Consider the following 16285-nt stretch of genomic DNA (forward strand, 5'->3'; position numbering starts at 1 on the left):
CAAGATCGGCTGTTGCCTGTAACCTTGAACAAGATCGGCTAACATTGAAAATCGCTCTTTGCCTGTAATCTTGATATGACCAAGATCGGCTGAGCTTGAAGAAATCGCTCTTTGCCTGTAACCTTGATATGACCAAGATCGGCTGAGCTTGAAGAAATCGCTCTTTGCCTGTAACCTTGATGAGACCAAGATCCGCTGAGCTTGAAGAAAATCGCTCTTTGCCTGTAACCTTGATATGACCAAGATCGGCTGAGCTTGAAGAAATCGCTCTTTGCCTGTAACCTTGATGAGACCAAGATCCGCTGAGCTTGAAGAAAATCGCTCTTTGCCTGTGCCCTTGATATGACCAAGATCGGCTGAGCTTGAAGAAATCGCTCTTTGCCTGTAACCTTGATGTGACCAAGATCGGCTGAGCTTGAAGAAAATCGCCTATAACCTTGATGTGACCAAGATCGGCTGAGCTTGAAGAAAATCGCCTATAACCTTGATGTGACCAAGATCGGCTGTTGCCTGTAACCTTGATGTGACCAAGATCGGCTGATATTGAAGAAAACCGCCCGTTGCCTGTAACCTTGAACAAGATCAGCTGAGCTTGAAGAATACAATACCAGTTTTGCGTTCACTCTCAACGAGTGAGAAGTTTTGCCGTTGAGGCAGAGGTTGGATAAGGCTCTATTCTGGAGCCGATCAAGCGCGGAGAAATTTAAGAGCCACCGCGAGCAGCATGGCCACCGCGAGCAGCATGGCCACCGCGAGCAGCATGGCCACCGCGAGCAGCATGGCCACCGCGAGCAGCATGGCCGCCACGAGCAGCATGGCCACCACGAGCAACACCAGGGGTGATACCTTGTGGATCTTGACCATCTCCTCCACCGCCACCAACATTGGCATTGCCAATATTGCCGCCACGACCACGTCCAGCACCATCACCGCGTCCACGTCCGCGAGTCGCCTCGCTTCCGCCGCGAGCAGATTGACTACTACCTCCGGTGGGTGGGTCGGACGCAAAGCTCTGTGCCGCACCTTGAGAACCTACTGGAAGGTGCAATCCAGGCACGTAAGGTCTGGTTGCATTTTGAGCCTCGTGCGCTTCCAAGAGAAAGTTGATGTGTTCTGTGACATCTTGCTGCCATTTTTCTTGCCGATGCTGATACTCCTCCAGATCTTGGTTTCGTTCCGTTAGGTGTATTATTTGCTCTTTGGCATTGGCGAGCGACTTCTGCTGTCTGGAGACCAGCTTTACCAAATTTGCAACATCTGGGTGTTTCTCCATCAGGAGATTGCGCTCGAGGAGCAGCGACTTGTTCGCAGATGTCAATTCGGCGAGCTTTGCATTCATATCTTCGACAGTTTGCTGATTCTGGTCAATCGCTGCTCGAGACCGATCCAGCATATCACGAGCCCCTTCCAATCCCTCCTGCCACGGATTGAGTGCAGTCTCGGCCCACTTCTCAAATGATTCGCTGGCAGATTGCTTGGAATACTTCTCACAGACTTGGTGGTACTCGTCCTTGAAGAGCTCGAAGACTTGCTTCTTGATCTGCTCTGGGGGCGATTCCTTACGAAGATTGGCGAGGAACTGGTTGAATTGCCCCTTCAGGTGCTCCAGCTTTTCCTTGTCAGTCATACCGCCCAAGTTTCGAATCTTGTCGTCCACTGGTGCAAGCTTAGCATCGACCATGGAGTCGAGTTCATTCGAGATATCCTGCTTCGCGTTCCAGGCATCCTGCTTGGCGTTGAAGAGATCCTTCAGCAGCTCACGCGCTCCTTGAGTGACCCGCTCCATATCTGCGTGCAGTTCCATCTCATCTGCCCACTTCGTCGCGGGCGTCTTGGCCGTAGCCTTGGCTTGCACTGGACCTGTGGACGATGGAGCTGCAGTCGCTTGCTGAGTAGACGAATCCTTCGGAGCAGGTTCCGACGGCACATGCTCATCATCGGAGTCGAGACCACTGGAGTTGGGAGTGTCAGCAGGTATCTTGTATGAATGAAGTGGTGGCTTGAATGAATAGCGGTAGTGCCAGAGATGTAATGCTTCGACCGTCTTGGTTGGCCATGGGTGTGCAAATGTGATGTTGGAAGCGTGGTCACTACTGTGTAGCAGAGCGTTCTTGCTTGTGGTCTCACACGGTGGATCACGCTGGGTCGTACTTACAGCTTTCGGCTTTGCTTCTGCAATTTTCTGACGCTCTTCTCCAGGTCAGTTTTGTCGCGTCTCTGGGCAGGTGACTGATGGCCGCGGGCCGAAGCAGCGCCTAGCAACTGTTCCAAAGTAGTCTGCGCTGGCACTGGAGTCTTTTGAGCATTTTGAGGAGCATCACCAGCATTGTCCGCTGCCTTATTCTTCGCCACCACCTTCTTCCACGGCTGAGGTGGCCGACGCGGCGCTGACGCTGGCTTTGCAACTTCACGTTTAGCGGCCACGAGCTCCTTCTGGAGAGTCTTCAAGGCATCTTTCGAAAGGCTCGGATTGGACTTGAAGAATTTGATCCCATCGCGCAAGTCCTCGACCGCTTCTCTCGTGTCGCGCAACATATTGTCAGTCGATCCTGTATCTGAGACAGAAGAGCCTGATCTAGACTTAGCTTTCTCATCAGTATAATTTCTCACCTGCTTCTCCTTCTTCTTATCACCACCTTTGTTGTTGTCTGCCATTTTGGGAACCGATCCGCAATGACAATTGTGATGATGATGGAAGAGAGCAGTGGAGGGCGCAGAATTTTCACTTTTGCGGCAGCTTGCTTGGGCGGGCAATCCCGCCGCCACGAACGGCTGTCTCAAGCAACTTGCCTCAGCCTGCAGTCCAATACCAATCCTACATATTGATTGTCTTCCCTCCATACGTCGCGGCTCCTTTGAAACATCTCTTATACCTCTCATACCCAGAAACAAAACGCAGGACTTTTTATCTCTGTATGCTTCGACGAGCCTCACCCGAGCCTGCTCGCATTCCATCGGCTTTCAAGAGGTTCCAAGCTGCATATGGCGAGCTATTCACCATATCCTTGGCTGCGCGGAGAGTCTGGCCATCAATCACATGAGTTGCTGGAGAGTGTTGTCGCGCGGAGCCGTCAAGCAATCTCCCAACTCAAGCCAATGGAGAGGGATCGAATGCGGGAAGTCTCATTTTGTGCTGTCGCAATCGTGCACAGCGGTACCTTTGGCCTAGACCTCGATTCCTGCAGGACTTGGTCCAGATTTCGTTCTTTCACATGGCCTTACACACGCTGCATCCTCTATGCTCGTGTTTCGGATATTCTTCCGCCGTGGAATTTCTGAGGCTGGCGTTGGGGCTCCGTCAATCGTCAGATTTGTCTTTCGTCTACCAGTGCGAATGTCAGTCATCGAATCCACGACCCCCGAGGCGGCAGGTAGTTTCTGTTCGCAAAGCCATCATCGTATGCAATAACCAGCGCCTTTGCCTCCGAGGCGCCCACCGTCGGCCAAGCAGGACACCAGAAATATCACTTCAAACAGTCCAGCGCTCAACTCAGCGAAGTATGAGTAAGACAGAGTCGCCAAAGGCTATGGAAGATGGACAAGCAGTCATCGTCTCTTCTCTTCCAACCAACACCGTCACCTGTGCGGTAGTCATCTTTTCTTGTCTTTATCAACGCACAGAAGTCCAAATTTGCTTCAAATGGCGCCCTCTCGAAAGCTGGCGTTTCGATTGCCAGAGACTTGCTAGTGTGATTTGCGAAGGCAGCACAGGATTGTGAGAGGTGAAGTCTGGCCGGCGGCTTTCTGCATCGGGCAAATCCGGGTACTGTAGGGCTGCACTTACTTGAATCTCCTGAGCAAGAATCCCTTTGACATTGACCATCATCAGAGTCTTAAACAAAGGGGTTAATTAAGCCCATATGTTATTGCGTACACAGATGACATGCTGGCTTGAGACTGTCTCAAATCCCTGATGCCTCTCCTTACCTCTCCGCATCCGTAGGCTATGGCAGCCGCTATGCTATCGTCGGCCCGGAGAAGCACACCGAGGACTCTTAATACAGTTCGCCCACGCCTTCGTTCCACCGTCGCTCGCCCCGCGGCGTCAGCTACACTCTACGGCTACGTTGGGTCGTGAATGATGCACTGGCCGAGCCGACAAACCACCTGGATCGCTACAGAGGGAGGGAAGATAAAAAGTGCTCTTTCAGCGAGGGAACAAGCATGCGCCTTGGGCAAGATTGCCATGGTTGGAGGCATTTACGACGAAATCAACGAGATTGGTATTTCAGGACATAAGGGAGACAAAAAACGCAACTCTCGAGGAGCTGCGGTTGATGGAACGAATCGCTTTATGCATAGCAGCAGGTTCCATGGAGTGAAAAGCTCGCTGCGCGCCGGAACGTAGACATTGAGCCGCCCAGTATCGGGCCTGGCCTAGTCGAACTCCTTGGCGATGGCAATAAACAGATCACAGAAGTTCCAGATTAGTCTCTACATGGCGACACTGACAAGGGCAGTGAGAAGGGTGAGAGGAAGACCCCCAGTTACTGATTTGCGTCAATATGGCTAAGATGGGACAGAAGGCTGAGGTGGTCATGCAGGAAGAGGATGCCGAGACGAACGTTGCGCCAATATCTGAGATCCCCGTATGCGCGGTGGTGTTAAGAGATCGATTCCACAAGAAGCTTTAATAAAATGTGTGCCCTGGCGTCCGCGATCCATTGATGACTCCACTGCAAATTGATGGTCGCCCTCGAAGATCTCTTTGTGACCACTACGACAGTCCAGACAGCCATACCTGACCTTCTCCATCAAGAGCTTAGGCTACCAGTGATATATGCAAGACCAAGTGAACAAATGGCAATGATCACAAGGCAGAGTGCCATTGCAGGGTAGGCCACTGGCTCAACAATGGCCGCATGTCACTTTGGTCGACGCCTCGAGGATGATGAGACGGAGCGGAGGCGGCTGGAAACCTCCAAACTGTTGCAAGAGCCTCGATAGGACATTGCCAGGCTGCGCCCGAATCGTAGAGATGCTTTCGGAAAGACGTAGCTGGCGACTTGTGATGGTGACATATCACGTTTCCAGCGCGTTCGCTCTGCTCCTGAAGGAGACACCACGCTGCTGAGCTCGAAACTCTGGTCGGCTGTGGCCTTCCTCTCACTAGAAGTACAAGAAGTACATCAGGACAGGCTGGCTTCGAAGATATAGAAACCTGGGCAGCGCTCGAGGAGACGCGTTGTTGGCCGACGCGAAACGCGTGGCAATCGCGTCCGGCTTGTGCGTGCATGCCGGTCTTGGCACTGCCCGTTATTTCTTCCCGCTTCTCGACAAATCTCATCTCTCCACCACCACACATTGTCAACATGGAGGGCGGTCGGAGGATAGAAGCTTGCTGTCCGGCGCACGCTTTCAACGACCAGGTAACGTATTATTATGATGAGAGGGAATGGAACTGGATTCCTGCCCCCCGCCGTGAGTGGGTTTGCTACTGCGATGAAACAGATCGCATATATTTCCTTAATGAAGCCGAGTCACACATGACTTATGCTTGGTTAGTGGGGCCATCGGAGCGTTGGGCATTGGAGACCTCATTATCGTATCCTTGGGAGCCCGCCCCTGACCAAGCTCCTGCATCTGGAGCGCCCGACTATGCCGCGCTCGAGGCTGAGGTAAGTGAAGCAGAACCCTCACCCCTAGCATATTTCTATTCATTTGCGTGCGCAACCGGTTCCTGACCCAAATGCTGACTGTGCCGCCCGATTCAGAATGCAGCGCTCAAAATTGAGAATGAACGGCTGAGAGGTTTGTTAGCGACCTCACATGGCTCTGTTGCTCCACCTGGTGCCGGCACTGGCCAGGCAGAGGTTGCTGATCAGTACACTGCGCCCACTCAGGAGCCGGTTGGTGTCGCACAGATGAAGAGGAGGAGGAACCGAAACAGGAACAAGAAGAAGCACAATGGCCAGGACCAGGCTGCTGCTGTCCTTGAGAACATGCATCAGGAACAGCCGAAGAGTTTTGCGTTGGTGGCGGCCACTGCTGCATCAGGTCTGCCTTCTGGAATTCGGAACAACGGTCCGGTTGACCAAGCCAATCAAGGCGCCTCTCGTGGTGGTCTTAGTAGCGGTCGTGGAGGTGTGATTGGACCCATGGGGATGCAACTCGCAGCCAATTCTTGCGGCGATGCCCAGGGTGTTGGGACCCAGACGAGTCGTGTCGTTCATGCGGATCAAGATCTGGCTTCGAGATTCGTGCGTCGTGCTGATATCTATCATATCGATGATGCCGATCTACCTCGCTACCTGCCATCGACCAAGAGACTCGTCGCGCTGAAGGTCGGCAGTGAAGTGGAGACCATGATTACGCTTCGGGGGGAGGAACAGAGGAAGAAGAGATACATGCGTGGCGTGCTTCCGACCAACTACGACAAGGACAAGGATCAGGACGAGGCACATGCTGCTATCATGTCTAAGGACACCCTCGAATGTCAGGAGACAATGGCCATGCACCTGTGGCATTCTTCTGGGCTCAGCCTCGACCAAGTCCTTGCTGATTACGAACCGGAGAAACACAATAAACAGGCTCATTCCTGGATGGAAGACCGTGCTCTCGCAGTAGTCTGCGCGCGCTGTCGGGCTTTCAAGCTATCATGCAATCATCACATTCCTTGTCAGTACTGCAAGGAAGCCAATGCCAAATGTCTGGTGGAGTATTGCCGGTGGGAGGGCAATTGTATGCGACCCCAATGTGAGAAAGTCCACCGGGACTACATGGAAGCAGTTGCTGCCGAGTTCCAGCGCCTTGGATTCCATGGTGAGAAGTCAGCGCTGGAATTTTTCAAGCTTCATTGGTACTGGATGGAACCCTTTTTCTATCCACGTGCCGATGGTCAGGATAAACTGCATTGGCAAACTGCGACATCACTGCCTCCAACTGGTTCTGGTAAGCCCTACAATGAAAACAATCCAAACGGATTCGATGTGAGCAGATATCCAGACGGCCCGCCTTGGTTACTTGAATTCTGCAAAGATGACAGGTGGAATGACCACATCATGAGCGAGCTTCAGAAGGCACTAGACAAGCAAGAGGAGGAGGTGAATGTGAAGCTCGAGGCGAGGCAGGCAGAGTTGAGGGCCCGAATCCAGGCAGCGGAGCGCTCACGCAGCAATGTCGCCATCAAGGGTTATCTTGGCGATGAGGCTGGCGATCTCGATAGTGACGAAGAGGAGGACAACACAGGAGTCAAAGAGGACTAAGTGTCTCTTCAGGTTTCTTTGCTGGTTGAGTAGAGGTCTGCAGAGGCAAGTCTCGAAAAGAGAGTTTCGGCAAGGCATAGACGTCTATAGAGGCAAGTCTCGAAAAGAGAGTCTCGACAAGGTATAGACGTCTACAGAGGCAAGTCTCGAAAAGAGAGTCTCGACAAGGTATAGACGTCTACAGAGGCAAGTCTCGAAAAGAGAGTCTCGATAAGGCATAGACGTCTACAGAGGCAAGTCTCGAAAAGAGAGTCTCGACAAGGTATAGACGTCTACAGAGGCAAGTCTCGAAAAGAGTGTCTCGACAAGGTATAGACGTCTACAGAGGCAAGTCTCGAAAAGAGAGTCTCCACAAGGCATAGACGTCTGTAGAGGCAAGTCTCGAAAAGATAGTCTCCACAAGGCAAAGAGGCAAGTCTCGAAAGAGCGTCTCGGTAAGCAATGTCTGCAGAGGCAGGTCTCGAAAGAGCGTCTCGGTAAGCGATATCTATAGAGGCAGGTCTCGAAAGAGCGTCTCGGTAAGCAATGTCTGCGGAGGCAGGTATTGAAAAAGATGGTCTGCAGGTGCAGGTCTTAGAGCGGATGCGAGCTCGGTAGTCTCAGATTTGAAATGGTCTCGGTGTAGCGAGGTCTTTCAGAGAGGGGGGCTTGTGATTCGGAAAGCGAGGATGTTGTAGTGTGAGTTCATAATGATGTGTTGGTCAAGATAGCAACATAAACAGGGCTCGCTTTCATGCTACATGTATTTGTTAGTCTTGCTATAGTCTCGTCTGCGTTCGAAGTCTCAAGTTCTGCATAAGGTATTCCACAACGCACTTCACCTGCTGAATCTACCTTTGGCTATACTGAGTACTACGCGTGTCATCTTGCTTTTACGAGTCTTGCCAATTCCGCCAAATGAATCAGCAGATGCGTGCGCAAAAGAGAAAATGCGATTTCAGAGCAGTATACATTCTTATCTCTTGAAAAAGACTTAGAATGCAGGTATTCTACTCCAAAGAGGCCATGATATAAGCTTCTCGCCCATCGCTTGCAGAATATTCCAATCTCGAAACCTCGTCCATCCTTCCCGAACTTGCTTACGCTCAAGCCTTTTCAGTCAGCTTCTCGTAGGCCTCGCGATATTCCAATCTAGTAACCTCGTCCATTCTTCCCGAACTCGACTACACCCAAGCCTTTCCAGTCAGCTTCTCGTAAGCCTCGCGATACTTCTTCGCAGTCTCGTCAACCACTTCTGGCGGCATACTGACACCCTGCTTGCCCTTGAGTCCTGAAGCGGTAAGCCAGTCTCGAAGGTACTGCTTGTCGTAGCTTGCTTGACCCTTGCCGACTTCGTATTGATCCTTTGGCCAGAACCGCGAGCTGTCGGGTGTGAGCACCTCATCGATGAGGACGATCTCGTGGGTAGAGGGATCGAGACCGAACTCGAACTTGGTGTCGGCGATGATGATACCACGCGCATCAGCATAGTCGCGGGCCTGGCAAGAAAGAAAATTAGCATGTCGCAAAAATTCCTCAGGAATAATTTTTCGCACAACTCACCATCTCGTAAATCTTCAAACTCGCCGCCTCAACCTTGGCAGCAACCTCTTCACCCACAATCTCCACAGCCTTGCTTCGCGAGATATTCTCGTCATGTTCTCCTTGCTCAGCTTTAGTCGAAGGAGTCCACATGGGCTTCTCAAGCTTCTGACTCTCCTTCAGACCTTCAGGCATAGGCATTCCATGCACGGTACCAGACTTCTTGTACTCCGACCACGCGCTACCAGTGATATATCCGCGAACGATAGACTCGAGTGGAATGACCGGAATGCGGCGGACTTGCATGCTGCGGGACTCGAGTTGAGAAGAGACATTCTTCGAGACTGTTGGGGGGAGAGATGTTGAGATGAGGTGGGTTTGAAGATCCGGGAAGCGCGATTTGATGAGAGAGAACCAGTGGGCTGAGAGTTGGGTGAGGAGGGCGCCTTTGGCGGGAATGCCCTAGAATTTGTTAATTGGGATGATAGGAGATGGTGCTGCTTTACTTACGTTCTCGAGAATCACATCGTATGCGGAAATGCGATCGGTGGCGACGAAAAGGAGAGTGTTCTCATCCACCTCGAAGATCTCGCGGACTTTGCCTGATGCGATTTTCTTGAGGCCGACCGATGTCGCCTCGATGGTTGTGACCACATCCGTGTCTGCCATTTTGTCGAGTATGTGATGTTGATGAGTCGGGATGTGGAGAAATTTTTGCGCAAAGTTTGATGTCGAGTCAAAGTAGGTGGTGGTGTGGAAGAAGTATTTGAAGTATTTATAAAGAAGTGATGCTGCGACAAACGCGACTGGTCCGAGCGCAGGCGCATTTGCTTAGCGAGGCTTGTGATCAGAACAGATAATGTGAGTGAAGGGGCGCGCTATCACGTGATGCTGCCGAACTCTAATGCTATGCTCAAGACCGCTTCTCTGCCAATAGCTGCAAGTACATGTCATCAGCCTGTGATGCAGAGGCAGCATCCTCACTCCAGTTCGCAATCTTGCTCTTCCTGAGGAGACAGTCAAGCTGACCTTGCACGTCCTTAGTCCTCTGATACATCTCGCGTCCTCTCTCGATCAAACCCATCGCTCTGCGCATACTCCGAGCCTGTTCCGTACTTCCAGCAGCGCAACCGTGACCGGCATGCCCTACTGCAGCTTCTCCCATTGCGACGAAAAGCCTAGCTGTGAGGCCGGTGTTCCGCGCTTCGTATGCGTGCGGCAAGGTAGCATCGCAAAGTGCTGCTGCCATGCTGAACGCGCCAAGATCCAGCAGCACGCGTGCTAGAACCGCCAATCCTTCGAACAAGATAGGTAGGAGCAGATGCCGCTCCGCAGTAGATGTTGCTCGCAAGGCGATACTGAAACCCTTTGGCGCCTGCCCCGCAAGGGCGAAGATTCGAGCTTTCAATAACAGGAAGTGCAGCCGCTGTGCAATATCTCTCTCAGTACCTTGAAGCTCCTGTAGACGTGAGCTCACTTTTTTCAGAGCCTCCTCGTAGGTCTTATTCCTGAGCAGCAGTTCCACCTCCAGAAGGTCCAACTCGTAGGCAATCTCGGGGTCTGTTGAGGACCGTATAGGCATGAGCTGTCTGAGGTAGTATTCTGCTGCATCGCTGTCGTCTTGACATATACGATAGCGGAGGTTTACCAAAGCAGTAAATGCCTTCAGCCTCTGCTCGGATTTGAGGACACCCTTAACCGCGGGCAACGCACTCTCGAGGAGCTGAAGGGCAGCTGTCGTGTTTCCGCGCTGCGAGGTAGTGAGAGCAAGACGGCAGATCGACCTTACCCGATCATTTGTAGGGCAGTGCGAAGCATGAACAGCATCTGGTAGCTCGTACATGCGATCTGCGAGATGTGCTTGGCCGAGTCGATCATGACATGCTCCATGGAATAGGAGACCAGCCGGAATCAAGGTCCGAAGGTCATGTTGGACGTTCAGAAACATGGCCTGGAGGATGTGCTCCTGAGCACGATTCGCACCATCGCCACGAAACATCGCCATTCGACCTTCTTCCAGAAGAGTACTACTCATCAGCATCCAGTGCTTGCCTTCACGGGCTCGCTGTTTGAGCAAGTTGATTTCGTCTTGCTCGCCGCCGTTGCTGCCAATATATCCAGAGACAGATTGAAATCCAGCTTTGTCGTTGGAAGGGTGACCATGACGGAGGTAGAGCAGCCAAGACAGGGCGAAGTTGAGGCAAGCCGTGTCTTGATTCTCTCGCGCCGTGGCGATGCATTCGTTCATGGCATCGACGCTCTCCTCCCAACATTCAAAGTCTGCATGTAGTACACTGAGATGGAGGAGGGCGTACTGGTAGTAAATCTTCATATTGTCGCTTCCAGGTCTGGCGGCTAGGGAGTAGTCAAAGTAGCGATGAAGGCTTTCGAGTGCCATCGTGTATTCGCCGGCACGCCAATGCTCGAAGAAGGCCATGAAGAAGTGCAGACTTTGCGTACCGGAGTCGTACTGATCTTCGACCCATTGTCCGAGTCGGGACTTGATATCCTCAGGCACTCGCTGTCCCAGTTTCTGCAATTGATGGATCGCGTAGCTTAGCAGAACATCAGCATCGACGGCGCTTGCTGCAGCTGTCTCTGTCAAGTCTGTGGAAGGCGCCGGGGCACTACCAAAAGATCGCGCATTGCTCTCTGCCTTGATCTGCTCGGCGAGGTCAGGGTTTCTAGCTGAGAAGCCGTCCCAAGTCGACGCTCTGTACGCTGCGAAAGCGTTCCACAGTGCCTGCGAGTCTGCGAAGTGCAGCCGTGTGAGCTCGACATAGCAGCGTCGGACGAACTGCCCCAGAGGACTTGCAGGCGTGATAGGCCTGACCGTGACATCGGGGTTCTCCGGATTGCCTCCCGGTACCGTCAAAAACTTCATCTGAGTGATGACAGCAGACAAATGGTCGAGGCCATTCAGCTCCCACAGCGCGTGAAGCAGCAGATCGTAGACACTCTGGCCGGGGTGGCGAGTGCTCCATTGCTGCAGTCTTTTGGCGAGACCAGTGATGTGTGGCGAGTAGAGTGCTTTCCGCTCATGTATTGCGTGCGCATCGTGCTCGCTTGTCACGACGGCGTGTCGTGCGATGAAGTCCAGAACATGGAGGTCGGAGGAGCAGTGGCCGGCTTGGTACAGGCGGATGAGGATCAGCAAGCAGATGCGTGCCGGCGTAAGATAGCGAGGCATCGTCCTCTAGAGTCCCTCACTCATCCCCGTGCCTGAAGGCTGAACGTGAGCGCGTCCGTGGAGGTGAACGAGCTCCTTCAAAATGGCTAACCAATAGTTGCTTAGCAATTGACGGGGAGCTTCTGGTCGGACGCAGCTGTGGCAGTCACGACCTGGGGCTTGGGAAAGTGGGATCGTTGGTCAACATTGTCCTTGCGTTAGATACCGACAGTGAGAGGGTGATCGCGACCGGCTGAACGTATCGAGGATGACAGTACGCGGAGAAGGGAATTCGACAGACAGCCATCGCTGGCCACGATGAGGCTCACAACGTGGTAAGCAGCATATCATGGACAAGGCATACCGCGTGCATGCACTGACTATGTGTAGGAATGTCAATGGCATTCGCAATCCCTTCTCTTACCCGCCATGGAATGTCTCGCGAACTTTCAGCGCCATGTTCGATATCCTCGAGTCCGACATCGTCGTCATGCAAGAGCTCAAGATACAGCGCAAGGACCTACGCGACGACATGGTTCTGGTCGATGGCTGGGACTGCTACTTCAGTCTACCGAAACACAAGAAAGGCTACAGCGGCGTGGGCATCTACACGCGTAATGCCACATGCGCGCCCATCAGAGCGGAGGAAGGTGTGCTTGGAGTCCTTCCCAGCGCGAACGGCACGCCTTATCGCGACCTGCCTGATGAGGACAGCATTGGAGGATATCTCACGTCGGTCCAGATGGCAGATATCGCTGAGATAGGAGGGGAGGATCCAGCGGGCTTGGATGCTGAAGGACGATGTGTGGTTGTTGAGTTCCCAGCATTCGTGCTCTTTGGCGTCTATTCTCCTGCGAACAGCAATGGGCTGAGAGATGGCTTCCGGCATGGATTTGTGTGTGCTCTAGACCATCGCATACGAAACCTCATCAAAGCTGGCAAGAATGTCATCTTGGTCGGAGACTTGAATGTGACTAGACACGAAATCGACTCTGGTCCAACTCTCGAAGAGATGAGAAAGGGCTTGATCACACACGAAGACTTCATATCGGGTCCGAATCGGCGGATTTTCAATCAACAACTCATCGACGGGGAAGTGGTTGGTGAGCGAGACGAAGGACGAGAGAAAGGCGTATTCTGGGACACCACACGCATCTTCCATCCCGACCGGAAAGGCATGTACACTCATTGGGATACAAAAGTCAACGCGCGACCTGGCAACTTTGGCAGTCGGATTGACTTCGTGCTGGTATCAGAGGCTTTGCGATCGTGGGTGAAGTATGGCAACATTCAAGAAGGATTGCTGGGCTCCGATCACTGCCCTGTGTATATTGACTTTGAGAATGAGGTGACTGTGAATGATGGCAAGATAGCATTACTGGACATCATGAACCCCCCTGCAGTGTTTGTTGGTGGCGAGAGGAAGCAAGAATGGACGATAGCATCGACGCCAGGCTTCTCTGCCAAGAGAATGCCAGAGTTCGACAAGCGAAGAACGATCAAGTCGATGTTTGCGGCGCCAGCTTTGAAGAAGTCTCAGCAGCCCACTCCTCCAGGGTCAGTTGCGCAGGCAGATGACAGTCAACCAGCTGTCGAGACGGAAGGTTCTACTGCACCTGCGAAACGCAAGATATCCGTTTCTACAACGCCGAAGGAGTATCCCTTCAAGAAGCAGAAGTCGGACATCAAGACTGCTCCAACCAAAGGCCAACAAAGCTTGAAGGGCTTCTTTCAAGCGAAGAGTGTCCCAATCACGGCCGCAGCACAATCCGCAGAGAAAGACTTGAAGAATGAAACCGAGGACACTGACAGTACAGCGCCGAATACAGGAGGCGTAGAGTCCAATGAAGATAGTGAGACCACAGAACCACCACGAACGCCGTCAGCTTCACAAATTACAGCCGACACAGATCCATCACCTCGCAAATTTGCCTCCAAGCTCGCTTCCGCTGAAAAGTCTCAGCATCAATGGGGCGCGCTCTTCTCGAGGCCCGTGGCACCGCTATGCGAAGGTCATCATGAGCCTTGCAAGACAATGCTGACTAAGAAGAAAGGCAGTAACCAGGGCAGGAGTTTTTGGATGTGTGCGAGACCGCTTGGACCGAGCGGAGAGAAAGAGCGAGGAACGCAATGGAGATGTGGTACTTTTATCTGGTCTTCGGACTGGCAGGCTGGCAAAGGGAAGGGAGTTGGGGCGGCGACTGGACAGGGAGCAGGAAGTCCTGTGAAGAGCACGAGAACTGCGATTTGAATCGGATATATGGACGATGTACAGACGATACCCTTTTGCTTTACGAAATGCGATGAGATGTGATAGAGCTCGTCACTGTCCAAATATATTCCTCAGTCCCATTATCCAGGACTTGGAGACTTTTATGTCCGCGCACGGGAAGTCGTATTGGTCCTGCGGAATATACGACATGGCTCATTCTTCGCAGCAACAATCCGGACTGTACGAACTATATACAAGTCCTTCATCAAAATCCTTCAAAGTAAACCTCCTGTTCATCCGGACTCCAATTTGGCATCTCGTCGGTGCAAACGACCCCGTCAGGCTTGGAAGCTTTTACAACCTGGACATATTCCGCTCGACAGAAGGTTTTCATCCACAATCTTCATGTCTCAAAAGAATCTAGGAGCCATTTAACCGAAGCCTGAAACATTTTTCTGGCTTGCTGTCCTTCAATCTTGCTTTCTGACCTTTCCGGCTGTGCAGCCAGTTCCTCCCATATACAGAATATCTGCAAACGAAGGCAGCAACCTGGAATACGTCCATCAGCGGAGGTTACTTTTGAAGTAAGGACTCTGGAATATGCGGCTTTTTCGTGGTCGCTGCCTTCAAAGATGTGGATGACCTTGCTGGCGCAAGAACGGATTCGCTTGTGGGACGGATTTTCGACGAAGAACAGCAGTGGGTGGCACTTTTTCCTTTTGCGGACGTTCTTGAAGTCACCTAATGTCCAATGACTTCTGTCTGGTCTTGTTCGCTACCCTCGATGTCGAGAACAACCTCGCTGGCGCCAACACGGACTTTCCCTCCGGCCATATATTTCGCGCCCAAAGGACCCGCGCACAGAGTTATCCATTCTTTATTCTTCTAAATGATCTTCTGGATCAGAATCGGTGTGGGTAGTTGTGGTTACTGCCTGTTGGCGCGTCCTTTGCCTCGTCGGCCTGGATGCTGGATTCTGAAAATACGCTCATTTTTTGGAACATAGGCAGCAACCCGGATCTCAAAACATTGAGCTTGTTCTTGATGATCCCAGATATGCGAAGATGTGTTATAGACTTGTGTTGCTACCCTCATCATCGAGATCGACCTCGCCGGCGCCAGCGGGCTTTCCCCTCTGGACCAGGATACCATCAACATCATCAGTATATTGGCATCAAAACCACTATCCATCTTTCTTGGCGTGCTGAAGAACGTCCACTTCTTGTCTCTGACTTGAAGGGACACGTTGTTCCTTCCTGACGATACATGATGGTCTTTCCAGCTGCGACGTCAAAATGCTTGGCGGACATTATCTCGACAACGACCGACAGCGAGCACAATCAAACCGGAATCTTCTCATTCTAGAAGATCAGAGCTATTCGGTGATATGGGTCTGACCTTGGTCATTGCCATTTGCCGCTGAGTTGACCTCGCTGTCCTCAAACAGCCATTTCCTTCGATGGACAATTAACACCACCGCAGGGTGTTGACCGGCACTTGCAGCACTTCCATGCATCTTTCAAGACTCAGAGATAGCCCTGTCAATGTTCTTTTGGGGTTCCGCGCCATTTGCCCTGCTGGCGCTGCAATGCAGACAAAGCGGATTTCCGCCCGACAGCCACAACACACGCTCAAAGGCAGTGAACCACACTACAATGACCACTGAGAACCTTTCGAGTACGCTCTACAACCTCCAAGCATTTCCATGTCCCTCCGAGTTCATCTTCAGCCTGTGCATGGCATACCCATCGAACCTCCCTCCCCACCTCCAACCTTTCCCGGCCTTTCCGGGCAGCAACACCATCAAACCCCACCCGTCCCCCCTCCCCAACCCACACTTACCCTCCTCACCATATCCTCCCATCCTCAACCCCCCGTTCTCGTACCTCCCGCCTAAATCCCAATTTTTTATTTCAGTCACGTGCAAAAATTTCATATGGAAAGCTTGGACGTTTCTGTCCGCTCCTGGATCTGAAACGTTAGCGCCGTTGCTGAGGCGCAGCGGAGCGGTGTTCTGAGATTTACGCGCGGTTTTGGAGCGGTCAGGTTCGAAGTGAAGTGGAGAAGGAAAGGAAGTAAAGAGCGGGTGGATAAAGATTGTCCTGGGGTCCGGGTGGATGGGGGGCCTGAGGCAGAGTAATCTGTCTAATAGTCTGCCTATCCTCTACTACACAATTC

At 52.3% G+C, this 16285-nt stretch overlaps 7 protein-coding genes across 7 annotated transcripts; 3 read left to right on the top strand and 4 right to left on the bottom strand.

The window, feature by feature from the left end:
* Positions 1-703: 703 nt before the first annotated feature.
* Positions 704-4188, bottom strand: MYCFIDRAFT_77292 (uncharacterized protein; the record flags this gene model as incomplete). Its single annotated transcript, XM_007924573.1, has 4 exons — positions 704-1952; positions 2156-2580; positions 3620-3766; positions 4105-4188. 4 exons carry the CDS (start codon positions 4186-4188, stop codon positions 704-706), a joined length of 1905 nt encoding a protein of 634 aa, XP_007922764.1.
* Positions 4189-5312: 1124 nt separating this feature from the next.
* MYCFIDRAFT_77291 (uncharacterized protein) lies at positions 5313-7205 on the top strand (the record flags this gene model as incomplete). Its single annotated transcript, XM_007924572.1, has 3 exons — positions 5313-5421; positions 5506-5618; positions 5715-7205. 3 exons carry the CDS (start codon positions 5313-5315, stop codon positions 7203-7205), a joined length of 1713 nt encoding a protein of 570 aa, XP_007922763.1.
* A 1163-nt stretch (positions 7206-8368) lies between these two features.
* MYCFIDRAFT_30236 (uncharacterized protein) lies at positions 8369-9395 on the bottom strand (the record flags this gene model as incomplete). Its single annotated transcript, XM_007924182.1, has 3 exons — positions 8369-8683; positions 8748-9188; positions 9237-9395. The coding sequence occupies 3 exons, from the start codon at positions 9393-9395 to the stop codon at positions 8369-8371; spliced, it is 915 nt and encodes a 304-aa protein (XP_007922373.1).
* Positions 9396-9589: 194 nt separating this feature from the next.
* MYCFIDRAFT_210643 (uncharacterized protein) lies at positions 9590-10210 on the bottom strand. Its single transcript, XM_007925836.1, has one exon. It carries the CDS (start codon positions 9973-9975, stop codon positions 9640-9642), a length of 336 nt encoding a protein of 111 aa, XP_007924027.1. The 5' UTR covers positions 9976-10210; the 3' UTR covers positions 9590-9639.
* A 509-nt stretch (positions 10211-10719) lies between these two features.
* MYCFIDRAFT_162497 (uncharacterized protein) lies at positions 10720-11916 on the bottom strand (the record flags this gene model as incomplete). The annotated part of the gene is made up of 1 exon (XM_007925837.1): positions 10720-11916. A coding segment is annotated over one exon (1197 nt), but the record flags the coding sequence as incomplete, so codon positions are not given.
* Positions 11917-12277: 361 nt separating this feature from the next.
* MYCFIDRAFT_194837 (uncharacterized protein) lies at positions 12278-14146 on the top strand (the record flags this gene model as incomplete). Its single annotated transcript, XM_007925838.1, has 1 exon — positions 12278-14146. One exon carries the CDS (start codon positions 12278-12280, stop codon positions 14144-14146), a length of 1869 nt encoding a protein of 622 aa, XP_007924029.1.
* A 927-nt stretch (positions 14147-15073) lies between these two features.
* MYCFIDRAFT_172611 (uncharacterized protein) lies at positions 15074-16247 on the top strand (the record flags this gene model as incomplete). Its single annotated transcript, XM_007925839.1, has 7 exons — positions 15074-15173; positions 15210-15320; positions 15347-15498; positions 15532-15590; positions 15632-15664; positions 15702-16085; positions 16115-16247. The coding sequence occupies 7 exons, from the start codon at positions 15074-15076 to the stop codon at positions 16245-16247; spliced, it is 972 nt and encodes a 323-aa protein (XP_007924030.1).
* Between the last annotated feature and the right edge of the window lie 38 nt (positions 16248-16285).

The sequence above is a fragment of the Pseudocercospora fijiensis genome (genome assembly GCF_000340215.1).
Source record: "Pseudocercospora fijiensis CIRAD86 unplaced genomic scaffold MYCFIscaffold_2, whole genome shotgun sequence".
NCBI lineage: Eukaryota > Fungi > Ascomycota > Dothideomycetes > Mycosphaerellales > Mycosphaerellaceae > Pseudocercospora > Pseudocercospora fijiensis.